The 24,082-nt window shown below is 41.7% G+C and overlaps 1 protein-coding gene across 9 annotated transcripts in view; it reads right to left on the reverse strand.

Annotated features, from left to right (window-relative positions):
- Nucleotides 1–1,802: 1,802 nt before the first annotated feature.
- Nucleotides 1,803–24,082, reverse strand: part of LOC126484060 (UPF0415 protein C7orf25 homolog) — a 181,825-nt gene continuing 159,545 nt past the window's right edge. For all 9 annotated transcript variants that reach the window (XM_050107410.1, XM_050107419.1, XM_050107416.1 and 6 more), the window contains 2 exons: nucleotides 2,279–2,351; nucleotides 1,803–2,110 (listed from right to left, as the gene is read on the reverse strand). In XM_050107410.1, coding sequence (XP_049963367.1) covers nucleotides 2,097–2,110; nucleotides 2,279–2,351 — 87 coding nt within the window. In that variant the 3' untranslated portion in view covers nucleotides 1,803–2,096. The remainder of the gene's footprint in view (nucleotides 2,111–2,278; nucleotides 2,352–24,082) is intronic.

A 24,082-nucleotide genomic window follows, 5' to 3' on the forward strand; every position in this document is an offset into this window, starting at 1 on the left:
CTCCAAAGCCAAAGCTAGCTTCCTATACACTGACCATCTTACTGAGACTCACATCCACCCTTAGCCTATACTGTCTAGGAGTGTAATTGTTATATCGGACAAGATGTTTCTGTTGTTGTGGCCTTCAGTCCTGAGACTGGTTTGATGCAGCTCTCCATGCTACTCTATCCTGTGCAAGCTTCTTCATCTCCCAGTACCTACTGCAACCTACATCCTTCTGAATCTGTTTAATGTATTCATCTCTTGGTCCCCCTCTACGATTTTTACCCTCCACACTACCCTCCAATACTAAATTGGTGATCCCTTGATGCCTCATAACATGTCCTACCAACTGATCCCTTCTTCTAGTCAAGTTGTGCCACAAACTCCTCTTCTCCCCAATTCTGTTCAATACCTCCTCATTAGTTATGTGATCTACCCATCTAATCTTCAGCATTCTTCTGTAGCACCACATTTCGAAAGCTTCTATTCTCTTCTTATCCAATCTATTTATCGTCCTTGTTTCATTTCCATACATGGCTACACTCCATACAAATACTTTCAGAAACGACTTCCTGACACTTAATTCTATACTCGAAGTTAACAAATTTCTCTTCTTCAGAAACACTTTGCTTACCATTGCCAGTCTACATTTTATATCCTCTCTACTTTGACCATCATCAGTTATTTTGCTCCGCAGATAGCAAAACTGTAGTGGCGTGGCAAGACAGCCAAGCCACTTGGAGGTAGCCGAAAGGCACGCATTAAGCTCATGCAGATTGGCGTGAGGTCTGGAACAAGGTAAAGTAATTATCCTATAAAGAAAAGAACGTAGTTCTTGGAATACTTAACTTTAATCCACAATTGGAGAACGTCACTCTTGTTTAGACATTATTACACTGAATATAAACTGGTAATGGCGCCTTGCTAGGTCGTAGCAAATGACGTAGCTGAAGGCTATGCTAACTATCGTCTCGGCAAATGAGAGCGTATTTGTCAGTGAACCATTGGCATTAACGTCGGCTGTACAACTGGGCGAGTGCTAGTAAGTCTCTCTAGACCTGCCGTGTGGCGGCGCTCGGTCTGCAATCACTGACAGTGGCAACACGCGGGTCCGGCGTATACTAATGGACCGCGGCCGATTTAAAGGCTACCACCTAGCAAGTGTGGTGTCTGGCGGTGACACCACAAAAACTCCTTTACTACTTTAAGTGTCTCATTTCCTAATCTAATTCCCAGTTTTGCTTTTGTTGATGTTCATCTTATATCCTCATTTCAAGACACTGTCCATTCCGTTCAACTGCTCTTCCAAGTCCTTTGCTGTCTCTAACATAATTACAATGTCATCGGCGAACCTCAAAGTTTTTATTTCTTCTCCATGGATTTTAATACCTACGCCGAATTTCTCTTTTGTTTCCTTCACTGGTTGCTCAATATACAGATTGAATAACACCGGGGAGAGGCCACAACCCTGTCTCACTCCCTTCCCAACCACTGCTTCCCTTTCATGCCCCTCGAGTCTTATAAATGCCATCTGGTTTCTGTACAAATTGTAAATAGCCTTTCGCTCCCTGTATTTTACCCCTGCCACCTTCAGAATTTGAAAGAGAGTATTCCAGTCATCGGACAAGATGTAAGTTTCAAAGTTGAAATACATGTGTTGAATGTTATAAAACATACAAATGACTATCTTCTCTATGTGTGCAGAGTGCACAATAATTCACGCACGAGTCATTTATGTAGACCAAATAAATGGAATATTGAGATCATGTAAACATAAATCTACAATGAAGTAATGCATTGAGATGATAAACTTCCTCTTTTATTACATAGCAGACTAACAGAAAATACAACCCACTTCCGGTAGTGGGTGTTTTTGACAATAAATAAACAACAAGTACAAGAAAATTTCCTCAAAACATAAAAAAATGTTAATGCAGTGTAAATGCATATCACAGATGGAAATATACGCCAATCGTATATAGTTATAGCTCTAAGGCAATATTATTAAATATGAAAATACCAAAAAACTCTAACAACTGTCAAAAATAGACTGACATATTCAGTGAGGTCTCTTCACATACCAATTATCTTGCTTTCCTTTGTACGGAAGAAAATTAGGTCTTGCTGCCTGAAAGCAAAGGAAAGTATCAAAAAGCACCTTGTAACAAATAATAATCATTACTCCAAATTATCAGTTTTTATTCACAAACTTCAAATGAATGGAAACTGAATCTCTTTGCTCTTCTTGAATAGTCATGTTCAGCATTATATAAAAAGAAAATATCAGCTTACTTACGTGATATAATTTTTTTCTTCATATTTTCAGTTAGTGCCCTGGGTTGATGCAGAAACACAGCAAATCTAATACCCTGTAAGATATTTTAAAGAGTCATGTAGTGGGTCATGTATCATCCTTTACAGTCTAATGGTAAACAGTATACAAGTGAGAACATATAAAGTTGGATTATAATAATTATTGACGAGTGAACTAAACAAATAAAGAATTTACATAAGGTGATCTACATGACCCCATTTGCAAAACAAGACATGGCGGCTCAAAAGGAACAGCAGAGAGAGCTTTAGTTTTGTATAATCATTATTTGTCGATTTCATAATAAACACACTGGTTGAATCTGAAAATATTAACAGCCACAGTCCCACAGAAGTATTAGTAATTCCAAAGGCATTAACTTTTTCCCACTCCCAAATTCAGTCATGCTGGGGTTATTAAAGACCTCCTCTCCCTCACTAAGTACCTATAGTGGAAACATTTGGAAAACCACAAACCCTACCAATAAGCCTCAATCAAAAACCTGCCTGATTTAATATAGTGCTCCATCTAAGTATTATACACTCCACTGCCCCTCCAACTCACCCCTGTTAACTTTCCAGATTTCCTGACCTCAAATTTTGCCTCACCATCATTCCCCGAATCCTTCAACATGGAAACCAACCTCACATCTGCTGGTAGAACTGTGATCCACCACCTAAAAAATTGCTCCAGATCTTATAAACCTACCTGCTGCCTGCTGACAAAGTCTCCACCACTATGATTATGAACCGTAGGGATTATTTGGCACCAGCTGTCAGATACATCCACCTACAAGTCACACCACAGTGACCCCATTCCAGATATACAGCAAGATTTCCAGTCCCTCCTCAAATGCACAGGTCCAGTGCCAAGAAACCCTCCACTCAGTTCCCCCCCCCCTCCCCCTCCACCCTCGCTCGCTCTCTCTCTCTCTCTCTCTCTCCCCCTCTCTCTCTCTCCCCCCCCCCCCCCCCCCGCCCCTTTCTCCTCCTCACCACAACCACTCCCCACACTCCTACCTGCTCCCTAAAGTACATAAACATAACCACTGAGAATGCTCCATTGTGCTTGGTTACTGGGTTACTGCACCTCACCCCCTATCCCCCAGAGAGAATCTCTGCCCTTGTGGACCAACACCTTCATCCTATTACCATTAACCTACTCTCCTACATAAAAGACATCAACCATTTCCTCTACCAGTTATCCACAATTCCTGTTCCTTTACCAACCAATGCCCTACCTGTCACTGTCAATGTCAGCTTCCTCTACCCTAACACCCCGTTGCCACTGTTGAACACCGACTTTCCCAATACCTGACTGACTCTAAACCTACAACCATCTTCCTGGTCACCATGAGCAACTATATGCCCAGCTACAGTTACTTCTCCTTTGAAGGCATCAGCTACAAACAAATCTGAGGTACAACAATGGGTACCATTCTACGCTAACCAGTTCATGGACCATGTACAGGAATTCTTCCTCACAACGCGGTATCCCAAATCCCTCACCTGAATCAGATTAATTGATGACACCTATCTAATTCCTCCAGAATCTAAGCACCTTCTCCCCTTTCTCTTCAACTGGTCTTCCTCAGCCCAACAAGCCACCTTCGATATTGACCGCCATCTCAAGGATGGCCACATCAGTACCTCCACCTCCATCTACATCAAAGCTACCAATTACCAACAATACCTCCACTTTAAAAGCTGCTACCCATTTCACACCAAGAAGTCTCTTCCATACAGCCTAGTCATCTGTAGTCAGTGCACCTGCAGTGATGAACTATTCCTCTCCATATATGCTCAGGATCTCACTGAGTTTATCACAGTCCAAAATTGCCCTCCCCAACTTGTCCGGAAACAGAGTTCCCATGCCTTGTCTCCCAACTCATCTACCATTCCTCACATACCCACTATCCAGAGCCACAAAGGAGCACCCATCTTGTGACTTAGTACCATCGAGGGCTGGAGCAACTAAATCACATTCTCTGCCATAGTTTCTACTATCTCGCATTGTGCCCTGAAATGAGAAATATCCTCCCCACACCTCTCACAATGGTATTAAGTCACACAACCAACTTACACAGTATCCTTGTCTGTCCCTACTCCACACCTGCTTCCAACCCTTTGCCTTGTGGCGCATATCTCTGTAATAGACCTGTATGCAAGACCTGTCCCATACATCCTCCCACTGCCTACTACTACAGTCCTGTCAAAGGTATCTCCTATCCATCAAAGGTAGGGTCAACTGTGAAAGTAGCCATGTGATCTACCAAATTAGCTGCCTCCAACAGGGCACATTCTGTGTGTCTGAATGAATGGTCACTGCCAAACTGTGGCCAAGAGGCAACTGTATCATACAGTCATTGAGAATACACCAAATGCTATGTGCTTCACTTTCATGATTGCTTTATAGCCAGTGCCATCTGGATTCTTCCCACCATCATCAGTTTCCCTGAACTGCATAGGTGCAAACATACTTTGCAACATATCCTTCATTCTTGTAGCCCCCCCTGGTCTCAGTTTTCACCCATCTTTGACCTCCACTTCCCTATTGCCATCCTTTCTCCTACACTGCTATTACATTCACCTACTATCCCACCAACACACCTGCATAGTCCTTTCCCTTCTCTGCTTCTCTTCTCTTCTCTCTCCTTTTAAGGTGTTAACACACATAAGAAATCACACAATTCTAGAAACTTTAAAAATTAATAACTCAAATATGAAATCCACAAAAATCTTTAATTTTCTGTTCTACCTTAGTTTAATGGGCAGACTAAAATGACAAAAAATTACATAATCCTGAATTCAAGGTTGAAATTTATTTTTTATCGGTTGATTTCACATGGAGTGACCCCCTGTGAATTACCTGAAAACACCAATATGCACAGATTGCTACTAAGATTTGAAAAGACTCAATAATATAATTCTTTACTTCCAACAGAACTCCACTGTTTACTCAAATAATCTGTTCAAACAATAGAATACAACAAGGAGATAATGTTCAGTTATTGAGAATACACAGAGGCTACAATCTTGAATGGATTAGTACATTAAGTGAAAGAAAAATCAAACCAAGAAAACCATAGATGCCACAAGAAATATAGAAACATACATGTAAAGAAAACTGGTTTAAGACAATAAAATAATTAATGCAAAGGGAAAAAAAATCACTGCTTCTCCTCCTACACTAATAAGCTTCTGTTTTTATCTATTATATTATCATTTGAAGTGTTTATGTAACTTTCCTTATTTCAGAGACCACTATACCATTCTACATACTCAAATAGTTAAAAACATGATTAATGTGAAAATTAAGTGTTCATTGGAATTTAATTCCAGAATCTAAATATTCTAAACAGTTACAGGAGGAGTGACTAACAATGTAAATCATTGCTTTGTTTTTGAATGTCTGGGGATTTCCAATTTTCTGTCTGATGCCCAGCACCAGCCTGTTACATACTTTTGCAATAGAGTACAAAAGTCAATTCTGAATGCTAAAAAGTGAAGCATAGTCTGAGTGGAAAATATTTTCACATGTAGGAATGTGGTTGTGAATTTCACAGTTCAGTGTACATTCACTCATATCTCAAATGTATTGATACATACATATAACGATCCAATGTCTTTGAAGAGATTTCTGCACAGTGTTTCACTCTCAACTGCATGCAACATGCTTACTGTACAGTTCTGTAGAACATTATTTAGAACTTGATTGCATTGTCCCAGAAGATTATATTATAGGAAATCCTCAAGTGAATGTATGCAAAGTATGCCAGCAACTCCATCTCAGATCAACATTGAGAGGGACTTATGAGCACACAGAACTGGGCTCTTTGGTTAACTTATCCACATGCTAATGCCACTTCAGTTTATTATCCATCTGGGTGTCTAGGAATGTCACACACTTAGTTTCATCTAGTGTGTGCCCACTGACTTCTTCTTATGGTATGTATGGGTTCTGTTCTAGGCCCTCTGCTCTTCTTAGTTTTTATTAATGATTTTCTTAACCATTTAACAAGAGCAGAATCAGTACTTTTCGCAGATGATATGAGCCTTTTTATTAAGGGAGTTAGTGAAGCTGACCTACAAGAAAAAATAGCTTCAACAATGAATGAGGCAGCTGAATGGTTCAAGGACAATTACTTAATTATAAATGACAAAAAAAACACTTGGATGAACTTTAGGCACATAAGGAACAAAGTAAAAAATAACATAAGAGTAGAGATTGGGAAATGTCTGATAGAACAAACTTCTTTTATAAAATTTTTAGGTGTATGGCTGGACAATAACTTGAGATGGGAAAAACATGTTGAACTATTGAATAAAAAAACTTAGTAAATACTGTTATACATTAAGAAAACTTAAAGAAAACTGCAATTTTGAAACAGTACTATGTGCCTACTACTCTTACATTCATAGTAATCTAAGATATGGTATTATATTTTGGGGGAATACAGGTTTCGCAAAAAGTTGTTTTAAGCTCCAAAAGAGAGCTATTCGTATTCTGAAGGGTGTTGCCTACAGAGATCCATGTAGAGGACTCTTTAAGGAGTTGAAAATTTTGACCCTCCCTAGTTTATTCATCTATGAATCAATATGTTTCCTAAAGTTAAATCAAGAATTCTCTTCTCTAAACAGTGAAGTACATGACTATCAGACCAGAAACAGGCACGATTTTCAATAGAAACATACATTCAAAATCCCTGTACCAAAACAGTGTGATGTATCTACCCAAAATAATGTTCAATGCCTTACCAAAAGTAATAAAAAGCATACAAAACTTACATGTATTTAAAAAAGAGTTAAAGAGGCTACTATTGGGTCAGAGTTTCTATAATGTTGATGAATTTCTTTGCTATCTAAACAGATAGTGCTCATCTTTTGATTTTTCTGCATAATCCTCCTTTTTTTTCCAACTGGCATGTAAGTAGAAGACAAAATATGTGAAGTTTAATTTAGAAAAATATTAAAGTGTAATTGCGAAAATGTTACTCCCCTTAATGGATTTTTCTTTGTATAAACCTTGTAAAATTTTTTTTCTCGTCTTTCATGTAAGAAGAAGACAAAATATGTAAAGTGTAACTAACAAAATGTTATTTCCCTTAATTGATTAAAATATAAATCATGCACACACTCTCTCTCTCTCTCTCTCTCTCTCTCTCTCTCTCTCTCTTTCTTTCTTTCTTTCTATATGACAATTCCTATATCATGTATATGATAAAATGGATGATAATAAATTGAATTGAACTGAATAATTTTTGTTTGGCATTGCTTAATATGAGTCATTGTAATATTATGGATTAAGATATTTTCATAAGTCCTTGTGTAACCTGAGGATAAAATATGTAACATTCTGTTTGTGTAGTTGTGATCGGTATGGATGTGATTGTACCCTTTATTACTACACCTGGTTGGTTGGTTGGTTGGTTTGGAGGAAGAGACCAAACAGCGAGGTCATCGGTCTCATCGGGTTAGGGAAGGACGGAGAAGGAAGTCGGCCGTGCCCTTTCAAAGGAACCATCCTGGCATTTGCCTGGAGTGATTTAGGGAAATCACGGAAAACCTAAATCAGGATGGCCGGACGCGGGATTGAACCGTCGTCCTCCCGAATGCGAGTCCAGTGTGCTAGCCACTGCGCCACCTCGCTCACTACACCTGGGTCATGAAAAACACAATTTTTGAAGAGTTCTTCTTTGTTTCAGAAAAATCATTTATGTTGATCAAGAAAAATCATATATGTTGATGAAGAACAGAAGCAGGGTGTAATGGGAATCTGTGTCTCCAAATTCAATGGAAATTAGTATCAACAGGTTAAGTAGAGCATGGTGTCAACAAGCATTGTAAACACAATTAATCAAGCATTGTGGACTGGGAATTGTAAAGGTCTCAACACACAATTGACAGCTGCAGAATTGTGATAAAACTGTGCCACATTTGAACATACTAATAACTGTATTCATTTTTTCAAAAATAATAATTTACAAATTATGTCATTAATATTAAGAATTTGATTTAAAATTCTGTTTATTGTTGTCTAAGGATGCTGGATTGTCATAACACATGTGGACACGAGTGTTATTATTGCAAAGTATAGTTGTGAGTTAGTTGGTAGAAAGCTGTAGTGGACAGTAAGTGTTAAACTGCAATGTGGTACTGAAGTAATTTTAAGGAAAGTCGATGGTCAATATTGCGGAAATACCCAGATCATGTAATATTAGCTGGGGGTGACTTTAACCTACCGAGCTCTGCCTGAAACATCTACGGATTCAATTCAGGTGTTATGGACAGGCAGTCTTGTGAAGAACTTTTTAACATGTTTTCCAAAAGCTGCCTGGAACAACTGGCTAAACAACCCACATGTAATGTAAATATTTTCGACCTTGTAGCTACGAAGAGGCCTGATGGTATCGACAGTGTCAGTATAGAAACAGTAATAAGTGATCATAATGTCACCGTAGCAACAATGGTTACTTAAGTTCACACCAAGATGGCTAAGAGTGTGTTTATGCTAGAAAAAGCAGATAAGCAATCGTTAGCATCCCACGTAGAGAATGAATGAACACCATTTAGCTCCAGTATGACAAACATAAAGGGATTATGGGTGAAGTTGAACTTGACTGTAAATCGTGCTATGGAGACATATGTGCCAAGTAAGGATGGCAAGTATCCTCCAGGGTTTAATAACCAAATTCGAAAAATGCTGAGGAATCAGATACTGTTGCACTCTCGATTCAAAAAAGGGTGCACAAATGTTGATAGGCAAAAGTCAGTAGAAATTCATGCATCCATAAGAAGAGCAATGCATGAAGCATACAGCAACTTCCACCATTATATCTTAATGAAAGATCTTGCTGAGAACACAAGAAAATACTGATCATACATAAAATCAAACATAGTGTCATTTGACTGTCATACAGACTCCTGCATGGAGGACGTAAAATTGGGATCTGTAACTTGGAGAAGCAACTGAAGGAGTTGAAGGCAAGTAAGTCACCAGGTCCAGATGTCATCACAATTCGATTTTACAGGGAGTACTTTGCAGCATTGACCCCTTACTTAGCCTGCATTTATCATGACTGTCTCACCCAGTGAAATCTTCCAAGTGAATGAAAAAAAAAATGCATGTGACTCATGTATATAAGAAAGGTAAAAGAATTGATCCACGTAATTACAGACCAAGACCTTAAACATCGGTTTTCTGCAGAATTCTTGAACAAATTCTGAGTTCCAATGTAATAAATTTCCCCTTGAGGCAGAAAAGCCTCTGCCTACAAATTAGGCTAAGAGTGTGACATTCAGCTTGCCTTTTTTCACATGATATCTTCCAAACCATGGATGCAGGGCAACAGGCACATTCCATATTTCTAGATTTCCAGAAAGCATTTGACGTAGTTCCCCCATTGCAGACTGATGACAAAGGACCGAATATACGGCTTACCCCTCAGATACGGGATTGGTTTGAAGAATCTTCAAGTAATAGAACTGAGAACATGGCCCTGAATGGCGAGTGTTCATCAGAGGTAAGAGTATCATCAGGAGTGCCCCAGGAAGTGTAATAGGACTACTTTTATTCTCTATATACATAAATGACCTTACAGGTAGGGTGAGCAGCAGTTTACCCTAATGACGCTGTTGTGTATGGGAATTTGGTGTTGTTTAATGACTGGAATATACAAGATAACTTAGACAAAATTTCTAGTTGGTGTGATGAATGACAGCTTGCTCTAAGTGCAGAAAAATGTTTGTTAAAATAGATGAGTTGGAAAAACAGTCCTGTAACATTCAAATACAGCATCAGTAGAGTGCAGCTTGACACAGTCACTTTGATTAAAGGTGTAATGTTGCAAAGCAATACGAAATGGAATGAGCACATCAGGTTGATAGTAGGGAAGGCGACTGCTCAACTTCGTTTTATTGGGAGAATTCTGGGAAAGTGTATCTCATCCATAAAGGAGATGGCATATAGAACACTTGTGCAACTCATTCTTGAGCACAGTTCAAGTGTTTGGGATCCTCACCAGGTCAGATTAGAAGAATACACTGAAGCAAGCCAGAGGCAGGCTGCTAGATTTCTTAGCAGCAGGTTCGATCAGCATGCATGTATTACAGAGATGCTTTGTGAACTCAAATGGGAATCCATAATGAAATTTTCACTCTGCAGTGGACTGTACGCTAATGTGAAACTTCCTGGCAGATTAAAACTGTGTGCCAGACCAAGACTCGAACTCTGGAGCTTTGCCTTTTGCAGGCAAGTGCTCTACTATCTTAACTACCCAAGCACAACTCACAACCAGTCTTCACAGCTTCAATTCCACCAGTACCTCGTCTCCTACCTTCCAAACTTCACACAAGCTCTCCTCCTTGGGTAGCTCAGATGGTAGAGCACTTGCCCGCGAATGGCAAAGGTACCGAGTTCAAGTCTCGGTCTGGCACACAGTTTTAATCTGCCAGGAAGTTTCAAATGGATATCGTTGGAGGGAAGATGTTGCTCTTTCCGCAAGGCACTATTGCACAGATTTAGAGAACTGGGATTTTGCAGCCAACTGCACTATGACTCTACTACCACCAATGTGCATTTTGTGTAAAGACTATGAAGGTGAGATGTGATGTGAGAAATTAGGTCTCATACGGAGGCTTTTAGACAGATATTTTTCCCTTGCTCTATTTATGAGTGGAACAGGTTAGGAAATGACTAGTAGTGGTTCAAGGTACCCTCTGCCAAGCAATGTAAAGTGGTTGGTAGAATAAATTAGTATGATGGGACAAAAAATATTGTAGACATAGGTACTAAAGACTGATGATGGAATATTTAAATGGTCTTATAAAATAAAGTGACTGAATGTTTAAAATCAATGGAGACTGTGAAACTGTAACAATTACTTGCCATTTAAAATACTGAAGAGAGATGTAGTGGCCAGTGTCTGCAGTTAAATATTCACTTGGGTGATGAAAAATCAAGCATGTGTTTCAGATATGTACAACCTAGTTTTCAATTGTTCTGTTTAGTTCCAGAATATTTTAAAGCTGGCCATTCTGATGTGCACTTTATTAACAATATGAGTTGTAGCTTAGTAGCTATTTATGATCCCTTATGTTCAAATGCATAGACTTTTGATCTAATTTTAAAAAATTGTGTACAAAAATAATTTCATTTTATTACCTGATATAGTGAGGATGAAGAGAAACAATCTCAATTACATTTTTATGTATAATTTTTTGGAATCATTTAAAGACTTTGGATATTCTTGAATGGAATAATACATAAAAAATAAAGGAGAAACAATTCCTCACATATAGCTAACTGATTTGTGGCACGGTGAGTAACACAACAGTAAACAGAATTTACACTAGCTTTTGAGCTCTTGCTCTTTCTCTAACATGGCTTAGGGTGTGTACATTTGGGTGACTGTGTGGTAGTGTGCATGAATTTGGGTATTTTTGCTAAAGAAAGAGCAAGAGCTCAAAAGCTAGTGTGAATACAGTTTTCTGTTGCATGTTTCTATGTTCCACATATCAGTCAGCTATAAAAAAGTGGTTGCATTTCCTTTATTTTATGTATTTAAAAACTTTTTTCTGTCTAGATCACAAGTAGATAATAATAATAAGACAACTAGATTTGATTGAAAAACCAACCATCTTCAGATCTGAAAAGAATAAGTAAACATGAAACTCAGTGAAAGCTTTTTACATTGATAGCTTTGATGGGAAATTTATCTAACTGTATGTGATAAAACACAGAATGTGGGTAACAGGGCGCATTCCCATAACAAATATTAAAATGAACATTTGTGTACCATTGTGGAATCCCATAAACGATATATGTTCATTAAAAATGGATCATTTCAACAGAAGTAGAACAAAGTGCCTCTAAACATATAAAAGTAAGGAAACAAATTTGAAATGACTTGGAACAAACTGAAGAGTGCAGTTGCATCCTGTGGGGTGAGTGGTGGTGGTGGTGGTGACGGTCCATGAGCATAGTGGAAACAGTGCTGACAGTAAAGAATGCTCTATTCAACTTCGGTATGTGCTTTGCCATAGCTCAGTGAGGCAAAACACGCCTCACTCTGTTGAATCTGGCTAGCACTGATGTATGGGGTGGCTTCTGCCCAGGTGAAAGAAAGTTGTGTAGGCACCCTGCATTGCCCATAGATGGCTGGTGGCCTCTGCAAAGACAGGGCCACGATGTCAGCAGCACGCTACTTCTCAATTGGATATGGCACTTGGAGTGACCCCTCAGCCCCACATACATTCCCATGGTGGCAGGTAAAGACTGTAGTACATGGTATTTGAACTGCTGCCCTCTTGCAGGAGTTGGCCAGCAGCTGGTGCTGAGAGCTAAGTCCCATGGGGAACTCAGTACTGGCAGCAGCAGGCACAGCTGGCAGGTTGGTGGTACTGTGGCACTAAGTCCTGTGAGGAACTCACCACTGGCAGCAACAGCCAGAGCCTGGTCTCAAACTCATGGCCACTGCTAGTGATGCCCAATCATGTTGCTGTCTACTGCAGCTCTGGCATCATGGTGGTGCTGCAGCTGGTCTTCAGTGAACTGCTTCTCTCAAAACACAGGCATATTTATTTTGTTCCAAGGTGCATTATTGCACTAAAACCTGGCACCTAGTCACTTTGCCCATAACAAGATACTTGCCTTGGTGTGGTAACATCGATCCAACTGCTACAGTTATTACCGCTGTGTGGTGCAGTTTTCCACTGAGCATGGATAGACTCGTCTTGCAACCTCCATCTGTACATGTTATTCTGACACCCAAGTCATCACGCTGCAGCAAATAGCCTACAGCTGCTAAAGTGACACTTCATGGCAGCTTTCTCACCACTTTTGCTAAAATGCTTATTTACTTTACTTAGTACTTTGCTAAAAGCATGGATAGCAACACTACACTGCCACCTCCCACCCCACCCCCCTCCTCCCCGCTCCACTAAGAAGCCTCAGACCCTTGCTTCAGCCCAGTTCCCTATTGAAATTACCTTCACCCTTAATCTGTACTAGATTGCTTTTTTTTACTACTATACAATTACTTTACTAATCTTCAACTTCATAAATCTAGTTTTCATCCCTTACTCATAGAATAAAGTCTACGGGAATCTGAATTACCCTGGATCGGATTTCTGCAGGACTCATTGTTTCAGATACACAAAAAGTAAGCAGAGTAAAATCAGAGTCCCTATGGTGCTATGAACTGAAACACTGAAGATCATGGTTACCTGATGTCTACGATCTACAATCTACATTCTGTTCCACATGCTGCAACAACTGCTCTACAGTGGCTCACTCCTCCTGCATGGCTATTATCTTAGTGAATGTCCCAGGCCTGGTTTCCAGGTGTCATTTTGGAGGGTAAGTTTTGTTTGGATGACCTCTCTCGAGGTTCATCTTGCTAATGCAGTTTTAGGTGCATTGCAATCATCAGAGTAACCTCAGTTATTGTAGCTGGTAAATGGAATGTAGGCTCCATGATATCAGAGATAGCCCCATTGATCAACAGTCCACTGCCTTGAAATTCCAAAAATCTTGCTCCCATGAGCTTTCCTTGTTCACAGCAACCTGAAAATACCTCCTCCGGCCTCCTTATCTTGTTCAGCAATTCCCAGATGTTAAATACTAAACCCAGTGACTATCTGTGGCTGGATAACACTGGAAAATAGAACTCCTTCATTCATCCAGGCTAACCTAAGTAGGCTTTTAAATTCATGGTGTAATACATCCTGGCACAACTAAGGCAAAGATTTTCAAACCACAATTTCCTGGCTTTGTGGACACACAAAATCTGCTTACGTTCTGAAGGTGCAGTTCCAACAAAACAGTTCTAATTTCTCATTCAGCATAGCATATTCACTGACAGAGAAATGTTTCTTACATTTACTCACAAACTGGTAAAAAATGTCTCTAAATGAAGCCAATTTTTCTGCTTCTTTCCTGGCTGCTCTAGTATCTTGGTCACCAAAATGATGACAAAGCAAAAATAACTGGAATGCTTGGAGGGACATGGTGGTCCAAAAAATCTTCATCCTAGTTCCATCAGATGCACAAATGTGTTCCAAGTTCAGTCTTATTGCCTTGTATGTCCCTTCTAAAGACAGGAGCCCTATTACACCCATTATTTGGTGCTTCCTTGTAGGGTTTAGTACAAACAAAACAATTTGCTCAATAATGTCAGGAAATATAGAGAGACTGAAATACTGTAATGGTGTAGCACATTGTTTGGTATCACCAACAACACCTAGAAGATGGGTAATAATGTTGTGCAACTTTGTTCAAACATTTGGTCATGGGAATTCCTTTCTCTGATTAGTATGTCCTTCTTTTTGCAGATAATAACTATCTCTGACCTCATTTTCATCGTTTCCTTCTTCTTCCTGCTCTGTCTGTGTGTCACAATCACTGATGATAACAACATCCTTTTCACCCACCACCAGAATAAACTGGCACCAAATCAAGTATGTGATCAATCGATGCTTGCAGTTTGCCCCTTCTAGCTCATAATAATCTGTATATAACAATACTTGATTTATATATATATATATATATATATATATATATATATATATATATATATATATATATATATACACACACACACACACACACACACACACACGATGATGTGACTTACCAAATGAAAGTGCTGGCAGGTCGACAGACACACAAACACACACACAAAATTCAAGCTTTCGCAACAAACTGTTGCCTCATCAGGAAAGAGGGAAGGAGAGGGAAAGACGAAAGGATGTGGGTTTTAAGGGAGAGGGTAAGGAGTCATTCCAATCCCGGGAGCGGAAAGACTTACCCTAGGGGGAAAAAAGGACGGGTATACACTCGCACACACACACATATCCATCGACACATATACAAACACGCACATATCCATCCACACATACAGCCACAAGCAGACATTTTAAATATGTCTGCTTGTGGCTGTATGTGTGGATGGATATGTGCGAGTGTATACCTGTCCTTTTTTCCCTCAAAGGTAAGTCTTTCCGCTCCCGGGATTGGAATGACTCCTTACCCTCTCCCTTAAAACCCACTTCCTTTCGTCTTCCCCTCTCCTTCCCTCTTTCCTGATGAGGCAACAGTTTGTTGCGAAAGCTTGAATTTTGTGTGTATGTTTGTGTTTGTTTGTGTGTCTATCGACCTGCCAGCGCTTTCGTTCGGTAAGTCACCTCATCTTTGTTTTTATATATATATATATATATATATATATAATAGAGGGAAACATTCCACGTGGGAAAAATATATCTAAAAAGAAAGATGATGAAACTTACCAAACAAAAGCGCTGGCAGGTCGATAGACACACAAACAAACACAAACATACACACAAAATTCTAGCTTTCGCAACCAATGGTTGCCTCGTCAGGAAAGAGGGAAGGAGAAGGAAAGACAAAAGGATATGGGTTTTAAGGGAGAGGGTAAGGAGTCATTCCAATCCCGGGAGCGGAAAGACTTACCTTAGGGGGAAAAAAGGACAGGTATACACTCGCACACACACACATATCCATCCACACATACACAGACACAAGCAAACATTTGTAAAGGCAAAGAGTTTGGGCAGAGATGTCAGTCGGGGCGGATGTACAGAGGCAAAGATGAAGTTGAAAGACAGGTGAGGTATGAGCGGCGGCAAATTGAAATTAGAAATTAGCGGAGATTGAGGCCTGGCGGATAGCGAGAAGAAAGGATATGCTGAAGGGCAAGTTCCCATCTCCGGAGTTCTGACAGGTTGGTGTTAGTGGGAAGTATCCAGATAACCCGGACGGTGTAACACTGTGCCAAGATGTGCTGGCCGTGCACCAAGGCATGTTTAGCCACAGGGTGATCCTCATTACCAACAAACACTGTCTGCCTGTGTCCATTCATGCGAATGGACAGTTTGTTGCTGGTCATTCCCACATAGAACGCTTCACAGTGTAGGCAGGTCAGTTGGTAAATCACGTGGGTGCTTTCACACGTGGCTCTGCCTTTGATCGTGTACACCTTCCGGGTTACAGGACTGGAATAGGTGGTGGTGGGAGGGTGCATGGGACAGGTTTTACACCGGGGGCGGTTACAGGGGTAGGAGCCAGAGGGTAGGGAAGGTGGTTTGGGGATTTCATAGGGATGAACTAAGAGGTTGCGAAGGTTAGGTGGACGGCGGAAAGACACTCTTGGTGGAGTGGGGAGGATTTCATGAAGGATGGATCTCATTTCAGGGCAGGATTTGAGGAAGTCGTATCCCTGCTGGAGAGCCACATTCAGAATCTGATCCAGTCCCGGAAAGTATCCTGTCACAAGTGGGGCACTTTTGGGGTTCTTCTGTGGAAGGTTCCGGGTTTGAGGAGATGAGGATGTGGCTCTGGTTATTTGCTTCTGTACCAGGTCGGGAGGGTAGTTACGGGATGCAAAAGCTGTTTTCAGGTTGTTGGTGTAATGGTTCAAGGATTCCGGACTGGAGCAGATTCGTTTGCCACGAAGACCTAGGCTGTAGGGAAGGGACCGTTTGATGTGGAATGGGTGGCAGCTGTCATAATGGAGGTACTGTTGCTTGTTGGTGGGTTTAATGTGGACGGACGTGTGAAGCTGGCCATTGGACAGGTGGAGGTCAACGTCAAGGAAAGTGGCATGGGATTTGGAGTAGGACCAGGTGAATCTGATGGAACCAAAGGAGTTGAGGTTGGTGAGGAAATTCTGGAGTTCTTCTTCACTGTGAGTCCAGATCACGAAAATGTCATCAATAAATCTGTACCAAACTTCGGGTTGGCAGGCCTGGGTAACCAGGAAGGCTTCCTCTAAGTGACCCATGAATAGGTTGGCATACGAGGGGGCCATCCTGGTACCCATGGCTGTTCCCTTTAATTGTTGGTATGTCTGGCCTTCAAAAGTGAAGAAGTTGTGGGTCAGGATGAAGCTGGCTAAGGTAATGAGGAAAGAGGTTTTAGGTAGGGCGGCAGGTGATCGGCGTGAAAGGAAGTGCTCCATCGCAGCGAGGCCCTGGACATGCGGAATATTTGTGTATAAGGAAGTGGCATCAATGGTTACAAGGATGGTTTCCGGGGGTAACAGACTGGGTAGGGATTCCAGGCGTTTGAGAAAGTGGTTGGTGTCTTTGATGAAGGATGGGAGACTGCATGTAATGGGTTGAAGGTGTTGATCTACGTAGGCAGAGATGCGTTCGGTGGGGGCTTGGTAACCAGCTACAATGGGACGGCCGGGATGATTGGGTTTGTGAATTTTGGGAAGAAGGTAGAAGGTAGGGGTGCGGGGTGTTGGTGGGGTCAGGAGGTTGATGGAGTCGGGTGAAAGGTTTTGTAGGGGGCCTAAGGTTCTGAGGATTCCTTGAAGTTCCGCCTGGACATCAGGAATGGGATTGCCTTGGCAAACTTTGTAAGTAGTGTTGTCTGAAAGCTGACGCAGTCCCTCAGCCACATACTCCCGACGATCAAGTACCACAGTTGTGGAACCCTTGTCCGCCGGAAGAATGACGATGGATCGGTCAGCCTTCAGATCACGGATAGCCTGGGCTTCAGCAGTGGTGATGTTGGGAGTAGGATTAAGGTTTTTTAAGAAGGATTGAGAGGCAAGGCTGGAAGTCAGAAATTCCTGGAAGGTTAGGAGAGGGTGATTTTGAGGAAGAGGAGGTGGGTCCCGCTGTGACGGAGGACGGAACTGTTCCAGGCATGGTTCAATTTGGATAGTGTCTTGGGGAGTTGGATCATTAGGAGTAGGATTAGGATCATTTTTCTTCGTGGCAAAGTGATATTTCCAGCAGAGAGTACGGGTGTAGGACAGTAAATCTTTGACGAGGGCTGTTTGGTTAAATCTGGGAGTGGGGCTGAAGGTGAGGCCTTTGGATAGGACAGAGGTTTCGGATTGGGAGAGAGGTTTGGAGGAAAGGTTAACTACTGAATTGGGGTGTTGTGGTTCCAGATTGCGTTGATTGGAATTTTGAGGTTTTGGAGGGAGTGGAGCTGGAAGTGGGAGATTGAGTAGATGGGAGAGACTGGGTTTGTGTGCAATGAGAGGAGGTTGAGGTTTGCTGGAAAGGTTGTGAAGGGTGAGTGAGTTGCCTTTCCGGAGGTGGGAAACCAGGAGATTGGATAGTTTTTTAAGGTGGAGGGTGGCATGCTGCTCTAATTTGCGGTTGGCCTGTAGGAGGATGCTCTGAACAACAGGTGTAGATGTGGGAGAGGAAAGATTGAGGATTTTTATAAAGGATAGGAGTTGATGGGTGTGTTGATTGGCTGAGTGGATGTGTAGGTGAAGGATTAGGTGGGTGAGGGCAATGGATTGTTTGGTTTGGAACTGGTATAGGGACTGATGGAAAGAAGGGTTGCAGCCAGAGATGGGAACTTTAAGTGTGAGGCCTTTGGGGGTGATGCCAAATGTCAGACAAGCCTGAGAAAATAAAATATTTTCTCAGGCTTGTCTGACATTTGGCATCACCCCCAAAGGCCTCACACTTAAAGTTCCCATCTCTGGCTGCAACCCTTCTTTCCATCAGTCCCTATACCAGTTCCAAACCAAACAATCCATTGCCCTCACCCACCTAATCCTTCACCTACACATCCACTCAGCCAATCAACACACCCATCAACTCCTATCCTTTATAAAAATCCTCAATCTTTCCTCTCCCACATCTACACCTGTTGTTCAGAGCATCCTCCTACAGGCCAACCGCAAATTAGAGCAGCATGCCACCCTCCACCTTAAAAAACTATCCAATCTCCTGGTTTCCCACCTCCGGAAAGGCAACTCACTCACCCTTCACAACCTTTCCAGCAAACCTCAACCTCCTCTCATTGCACACAAACCCAGTCTCTCCCATCTACTCAATCTCCCACTTCCAGCTCCACTCCCTCCAAAACCTCAAAATTCCAATCAACGCAATCTGGAACCACAACACCCCAATTCAGTAGTTAACCTTTCCTCCAAACCTCTCTCCCAATCCGAAACCTCTGTCCTATCCAAAGGCCTCACCTTCAGCCCCACTCCCAGATTTAACCAAACAGCCCTCGTCAAAGATTTACTGTCCTACACCCGTACTCTCTGCTGGAAATATCACTTTGCCACGAAGAAAAATGATCCTAATCCTACTCCTAATGATCCAACTCCCCAAGACACTATCCAAATTGAACCATGCCTGGAACAGTTCCGTCCTCCGTCACAGCGGGACCCACCTCCTCTTCCTCAAAATCACCCTCTCCTAACCTTCCAGGAATTTCTGACTTCCAGCCTTGCCTCTCAATCCTTCTTAAAAAACCTTAATCCTACTCCCAACATCACCACTGCTGAAGCCCAGGCTATCCGTGATCTGAAGGCTGACCGATCCATCGTCATTCTTCCGGCGGACAAGGGTTCCACAACTGTGGTACTTGATCGTCGGGAGTATGTGGCTGAGGGACTGCGTCAGCTTTCAGACAACACTACTTACAAAGTTTGCCAAGGCAATCCCATTCCTGATGTCCAGGCGGAACTTCAAGGAATCCTCAGAACCTTAGGCCCCCTACAAAACCTTTCACCCGACTCCATCAACCTCCTGACCCCACCAACACCCCGCACCCCTACCTTCTACCTTCTTCCCAAAATTCACAAACCCAATCATCCCGGCCGTCCCATTGTAGCTGGTTACCAAGCCCCCACCGAACGCATCTCTGCCTACGTAGATCAACACCTTCAACCCATTACATGCAGTCTCCCATCCTTCATCAAAGACACCAACCACTTTCTCAAACGCCTGGAATCCCTACCCAGTCTGTTACCCCCGGAAACCATCCTTGTAACCATTGATGCCACTTCCTTATACACAAATATTCCGCATGTCCAGGGCCTCGCTGCGATGGAGCACTTCCTTTCACGCCGATCACCTGCCGCCCTACCTAAAACCTCTTTCCTCATTACCTTAGCCAGCTTCATCCTGACCCACAACTTCTTCACTTTTGAAGGCCAGACATACCAACAATTAAAGGGAACAGCCATGGGTACCAGGATGGCCCCCTCGTATGCCAACCTATTCATGGGTCACTTAGAGGAAGCCTTCCTGGTTACCCAGGCCTGCCAACCCGAAGTTTGGTACAGATTTATTGATGACATTTTCGTGATCTGGACTCACAGTGAAGAAGAACTCCAGAATTTCCTCACCAACCTCAACTCCTTTGGTTCCATCAGATTCACCTGGTCCTACTCCAAATCCCATGCCACTTTCCTTGACGTTGACCTCCACCTGTCCAATGGCCAGCTTCACACGTCCGTCCACATTAAACCCACCAACAAGCAACAGTACCTCCATTATGACAGCTGCCACCCATTCCACATCAAACGGTCCCTTCCCTACAGCCTAGGTCTTCGTGGCAAACGAATCTGCTCCAGTCCGGAATCCTTGAACCATTACACCAACAACCTGAAAACAGCTTTTGCATCCCGTAACTACCCTCCCGACCTGGTACAGAAGCAAATAACCAGAGCCACATCCTCATCTCCTCAAACCCGGAACCTTCCACAGAAGAACCCCAAAAGTGCCCCACTTGTGACAGGATACTTTCCGGGACTGGATCAGATTCTGAATGTGGCTCTCCAGCAGGGATACGACTTCCTCAAATCCTGCCCTGAAATGAGATCCATCCTTCATGAAATCCTCCCCACTCCACCAAGAGTGTCTTTCCGCCGTCCACCTAACCTTCGCAACCTCTTAGTTCATCCCTATGAAATCCCCAAACCACCTTCCCTACCCTCTGGCTCCTACCCCTGTAACCGCCCCCGGTGTAAAACCTGTCCCATGCACCCTCCCACCACCACCTATTCCAGTCCTGTAACCCGGAAGGTGTACACGATCAAAGGCAGAGCCACGTGTGAAAGCACCCACGTGATTTACCAACTGACCTGCCTACACTGTGAAGCGTTCTATGTGGGAATGACCAGCAACAAACTGTCCATTCGCATGAATGGACACAGGCAGACAGTGTTTGTTGGTAATGAGGATCACCCTGTGGCTAAACATGCCTTGGTGCACGGCCAGCACATCTTGGCACAGTGTTACACCGTCCGGGTTATCTGGATACTTCCCACTAACACCAACCTGTCAGAACTCCGGAGATGGGAACTTGCCCTTCAGCATATCCTTTCTTCTCGCTATCCGCCAGGCCTCAATCTCCGCTAATTTCTAATTTCAATTTGCCGCCGCTCATACCTCACCTGTCTTTCAACTTCATCTTTGCCTCTGTACATCCGCCCCGACTGACATCTCTGCCCAAACTCTTTGCCTTTACAAATGTCTGCTTGTGTCTGTGTATGTGTGGATGGATATGTGTGTGTGTGCGAGTGTATACCTGTCCTTTTTTCCCCCTAAGGTAAGTCTTTCCGCTCCCGGGATTGGAATGACTCCTTACCCTCTCCCTTAAAACCCATATCCTTTTGTCTTTCCTTCTCCTTCCCTCTTTCCTGACGAGGCAACCATTGGTTGCGAAAGCTAGAATTTTGTGTGTATGTTTGTGTTTGTTTGTGTGTCTATCGACCTGCCAGCGCTTTTGTTTGGTAAGTTTCATCATCTTTCTTTTTAGATATATATATATATATATATATATATATATATATATATATATATATATATCAAAGATGATGAGACTTACCAAACAAAAGCGCTGGCAGGTCGATAGACACACAAAGAAACACAAACATACACACAAAATTCAAGCTTTCGCAACAAACGATTGCTTACTCAGGAAAGAGGGAAGGAGAGGGAAAGACGAAAGGATGTGGGTTTTAAGGGAGAGGGTAAGGAGTTACTCCAGTCCCGGGAGCGGAAAGACTTACCTTAGGGGGAAAAAAGGACAGGTATACACTCGCAAACACACACATATCCATCCGCACATACACAGACACAAGCAGACATTTGTAAAGTCAAAGAGTTTGGGCCATCATCTTTGTTTGGTAAGTCTCATCATCTTTGTTTTTAGATATATTTTTCCCATGTGGAAAGTTTCCCTCTATTATATTCAATACTCGCTATTAAGTATACAATCAAATATCATGTATATTATGCTAAGTATGCAAAAAAATTCAATGAAATAAATATCTTGACTTTTCTTTCTTATGGGATGAGAGTAGTCTGTTGGGCTTTCACAAACCTCAGCATGCTTAAACTTGCTTCAACAGCATATAAAGTTACAAAAACACACTTGTACCACCCTTCTGACATCTGGTAGCAGCTACCTGGAACCACAAAACAGTGTGACATTCTATCTAGCAATTAACTATAGAAATTCATCATAAGGGGTATCTTCTGTTGATTTGATCTATTGTTTGTGAAGATATCCTATTCATGAGATTCCACTGTGGCACACAAATGTTCATTTCATATATTTTTATGGAATTCTTCCTACAATTCAGATGTTGTGTTTTATCTGATTCACAAATGATTACACTAATTTCTCACTAAACTGGTTATATTCTATCTCTTTACTGAAACAATGTGATATAATTTTTTTGTAATACCATCAATGTAAAAAATACTTGTCATTTACAGTAATTTTCTGTTTGCTTACTCCTTTCAGATCTGAAGATGACTGACTATTTTTTTTCCCAGCCAAAACAGTTATTATCTTATTGTTATGTAATTGCAATGGAGGCTGTAAAAGTTTTTAAATAATTTCTAAATATTTTTATTTATATGAAATAGTTCCAAGTTTCTTGGGCGAAGGCATGACAGGCTGTGACTTTTTTTTTCCTTTTCCTTTATCACTCATTATCTCCATCATCTGTGAGTGTTCTGTGAATTGAAATTGTACCTAGAGGAGAAGAAGATGGTTTCTGTACACCAAGTAAGGCATCTCAATAGTATCTATTTTGATAGTGACTGAAAATGATCTCACAGGACTGAAGGCAAAGAGCATTATCTGTCATTACAGTGGGAGAACTATAGCAGACTTAATGCAAACTCTAGAGACAATTAATCCTTCGATTTCGATTTTATTCACGCATCCTAAAAACAGTGTCATGTACACTTACGAAATTTTTCTTTTCTATTGAACTGGATTCTCTAATAAAAATTTGACTCAGGTATGATATTGTTTTAAAGTTCTCAGCTACACAAGCACATAATAAGTATAGTGTTTAATTTTGAGTTTTATAACTGTGTTATACGGGTATGATGGATACAAATGAATTTCACTGTTTTCCTTTTTGTTTTTTGTAGAAGTGATAGACAGCGTGGCAGCATTATTTAGATATGCCATAATCTACAGCAGTGAACATATCAATTTCTGTGCCTCATGAAAATACTGGAGGCCACAGGGATTGTACAGAAACTGCTCCAGTTGCAAGGAATGCTTCTGGGAACAGTTGTGCAAACAGTCTTTTACCAAAATATTCTGGTGCAGACCATGCTCTCAGTGGTGAGACATGGGGGGGGGGGGGGGGGGGGGGGGGCTGACACACCTTTCACATCCATGTGTGATAGCTCCATTCAATTGATTGTCCCCTGAAACATTTACACACTCATGGCAAATTTTATCCAAGGCTTCTTGCATCACTCAAAGAGCGACAATAACATTACTGTGTGGAGCAGCCTCTAAAATGTGCCCCATGTCATCCTCAATTATCTTTTTTGCTAAGGTCTTTCCACAAATATCTTACATCACAGGTGTCTTTGCTGAGCAAGACACTTGAATTAAAGATACTAGTTACTTGGTATTCACGGCACAGAGATTTGTGCACTACATAGTTCTTACATTCCCCTCCACTGACTGATATCTAGCAGAAACCTCTTACTGATATTTTTAATTCCCTGACTACTTGCA

Source organism: Schistocerca serialis, chromosome 6, assembly GCF_023864345.2.
Source record: "Schistocerca serialis cubense isolate TAMUIC-IGC-003099 chromosome 6, iqSchSeri2.2, whole genome shotgun sequence".
Lineage (NCBI taxonomy): Eukaryota > Metazoa > Arthropoda > Insecta > Orthoptera > Acrididae > Schistocerca > Schistocerca serialis.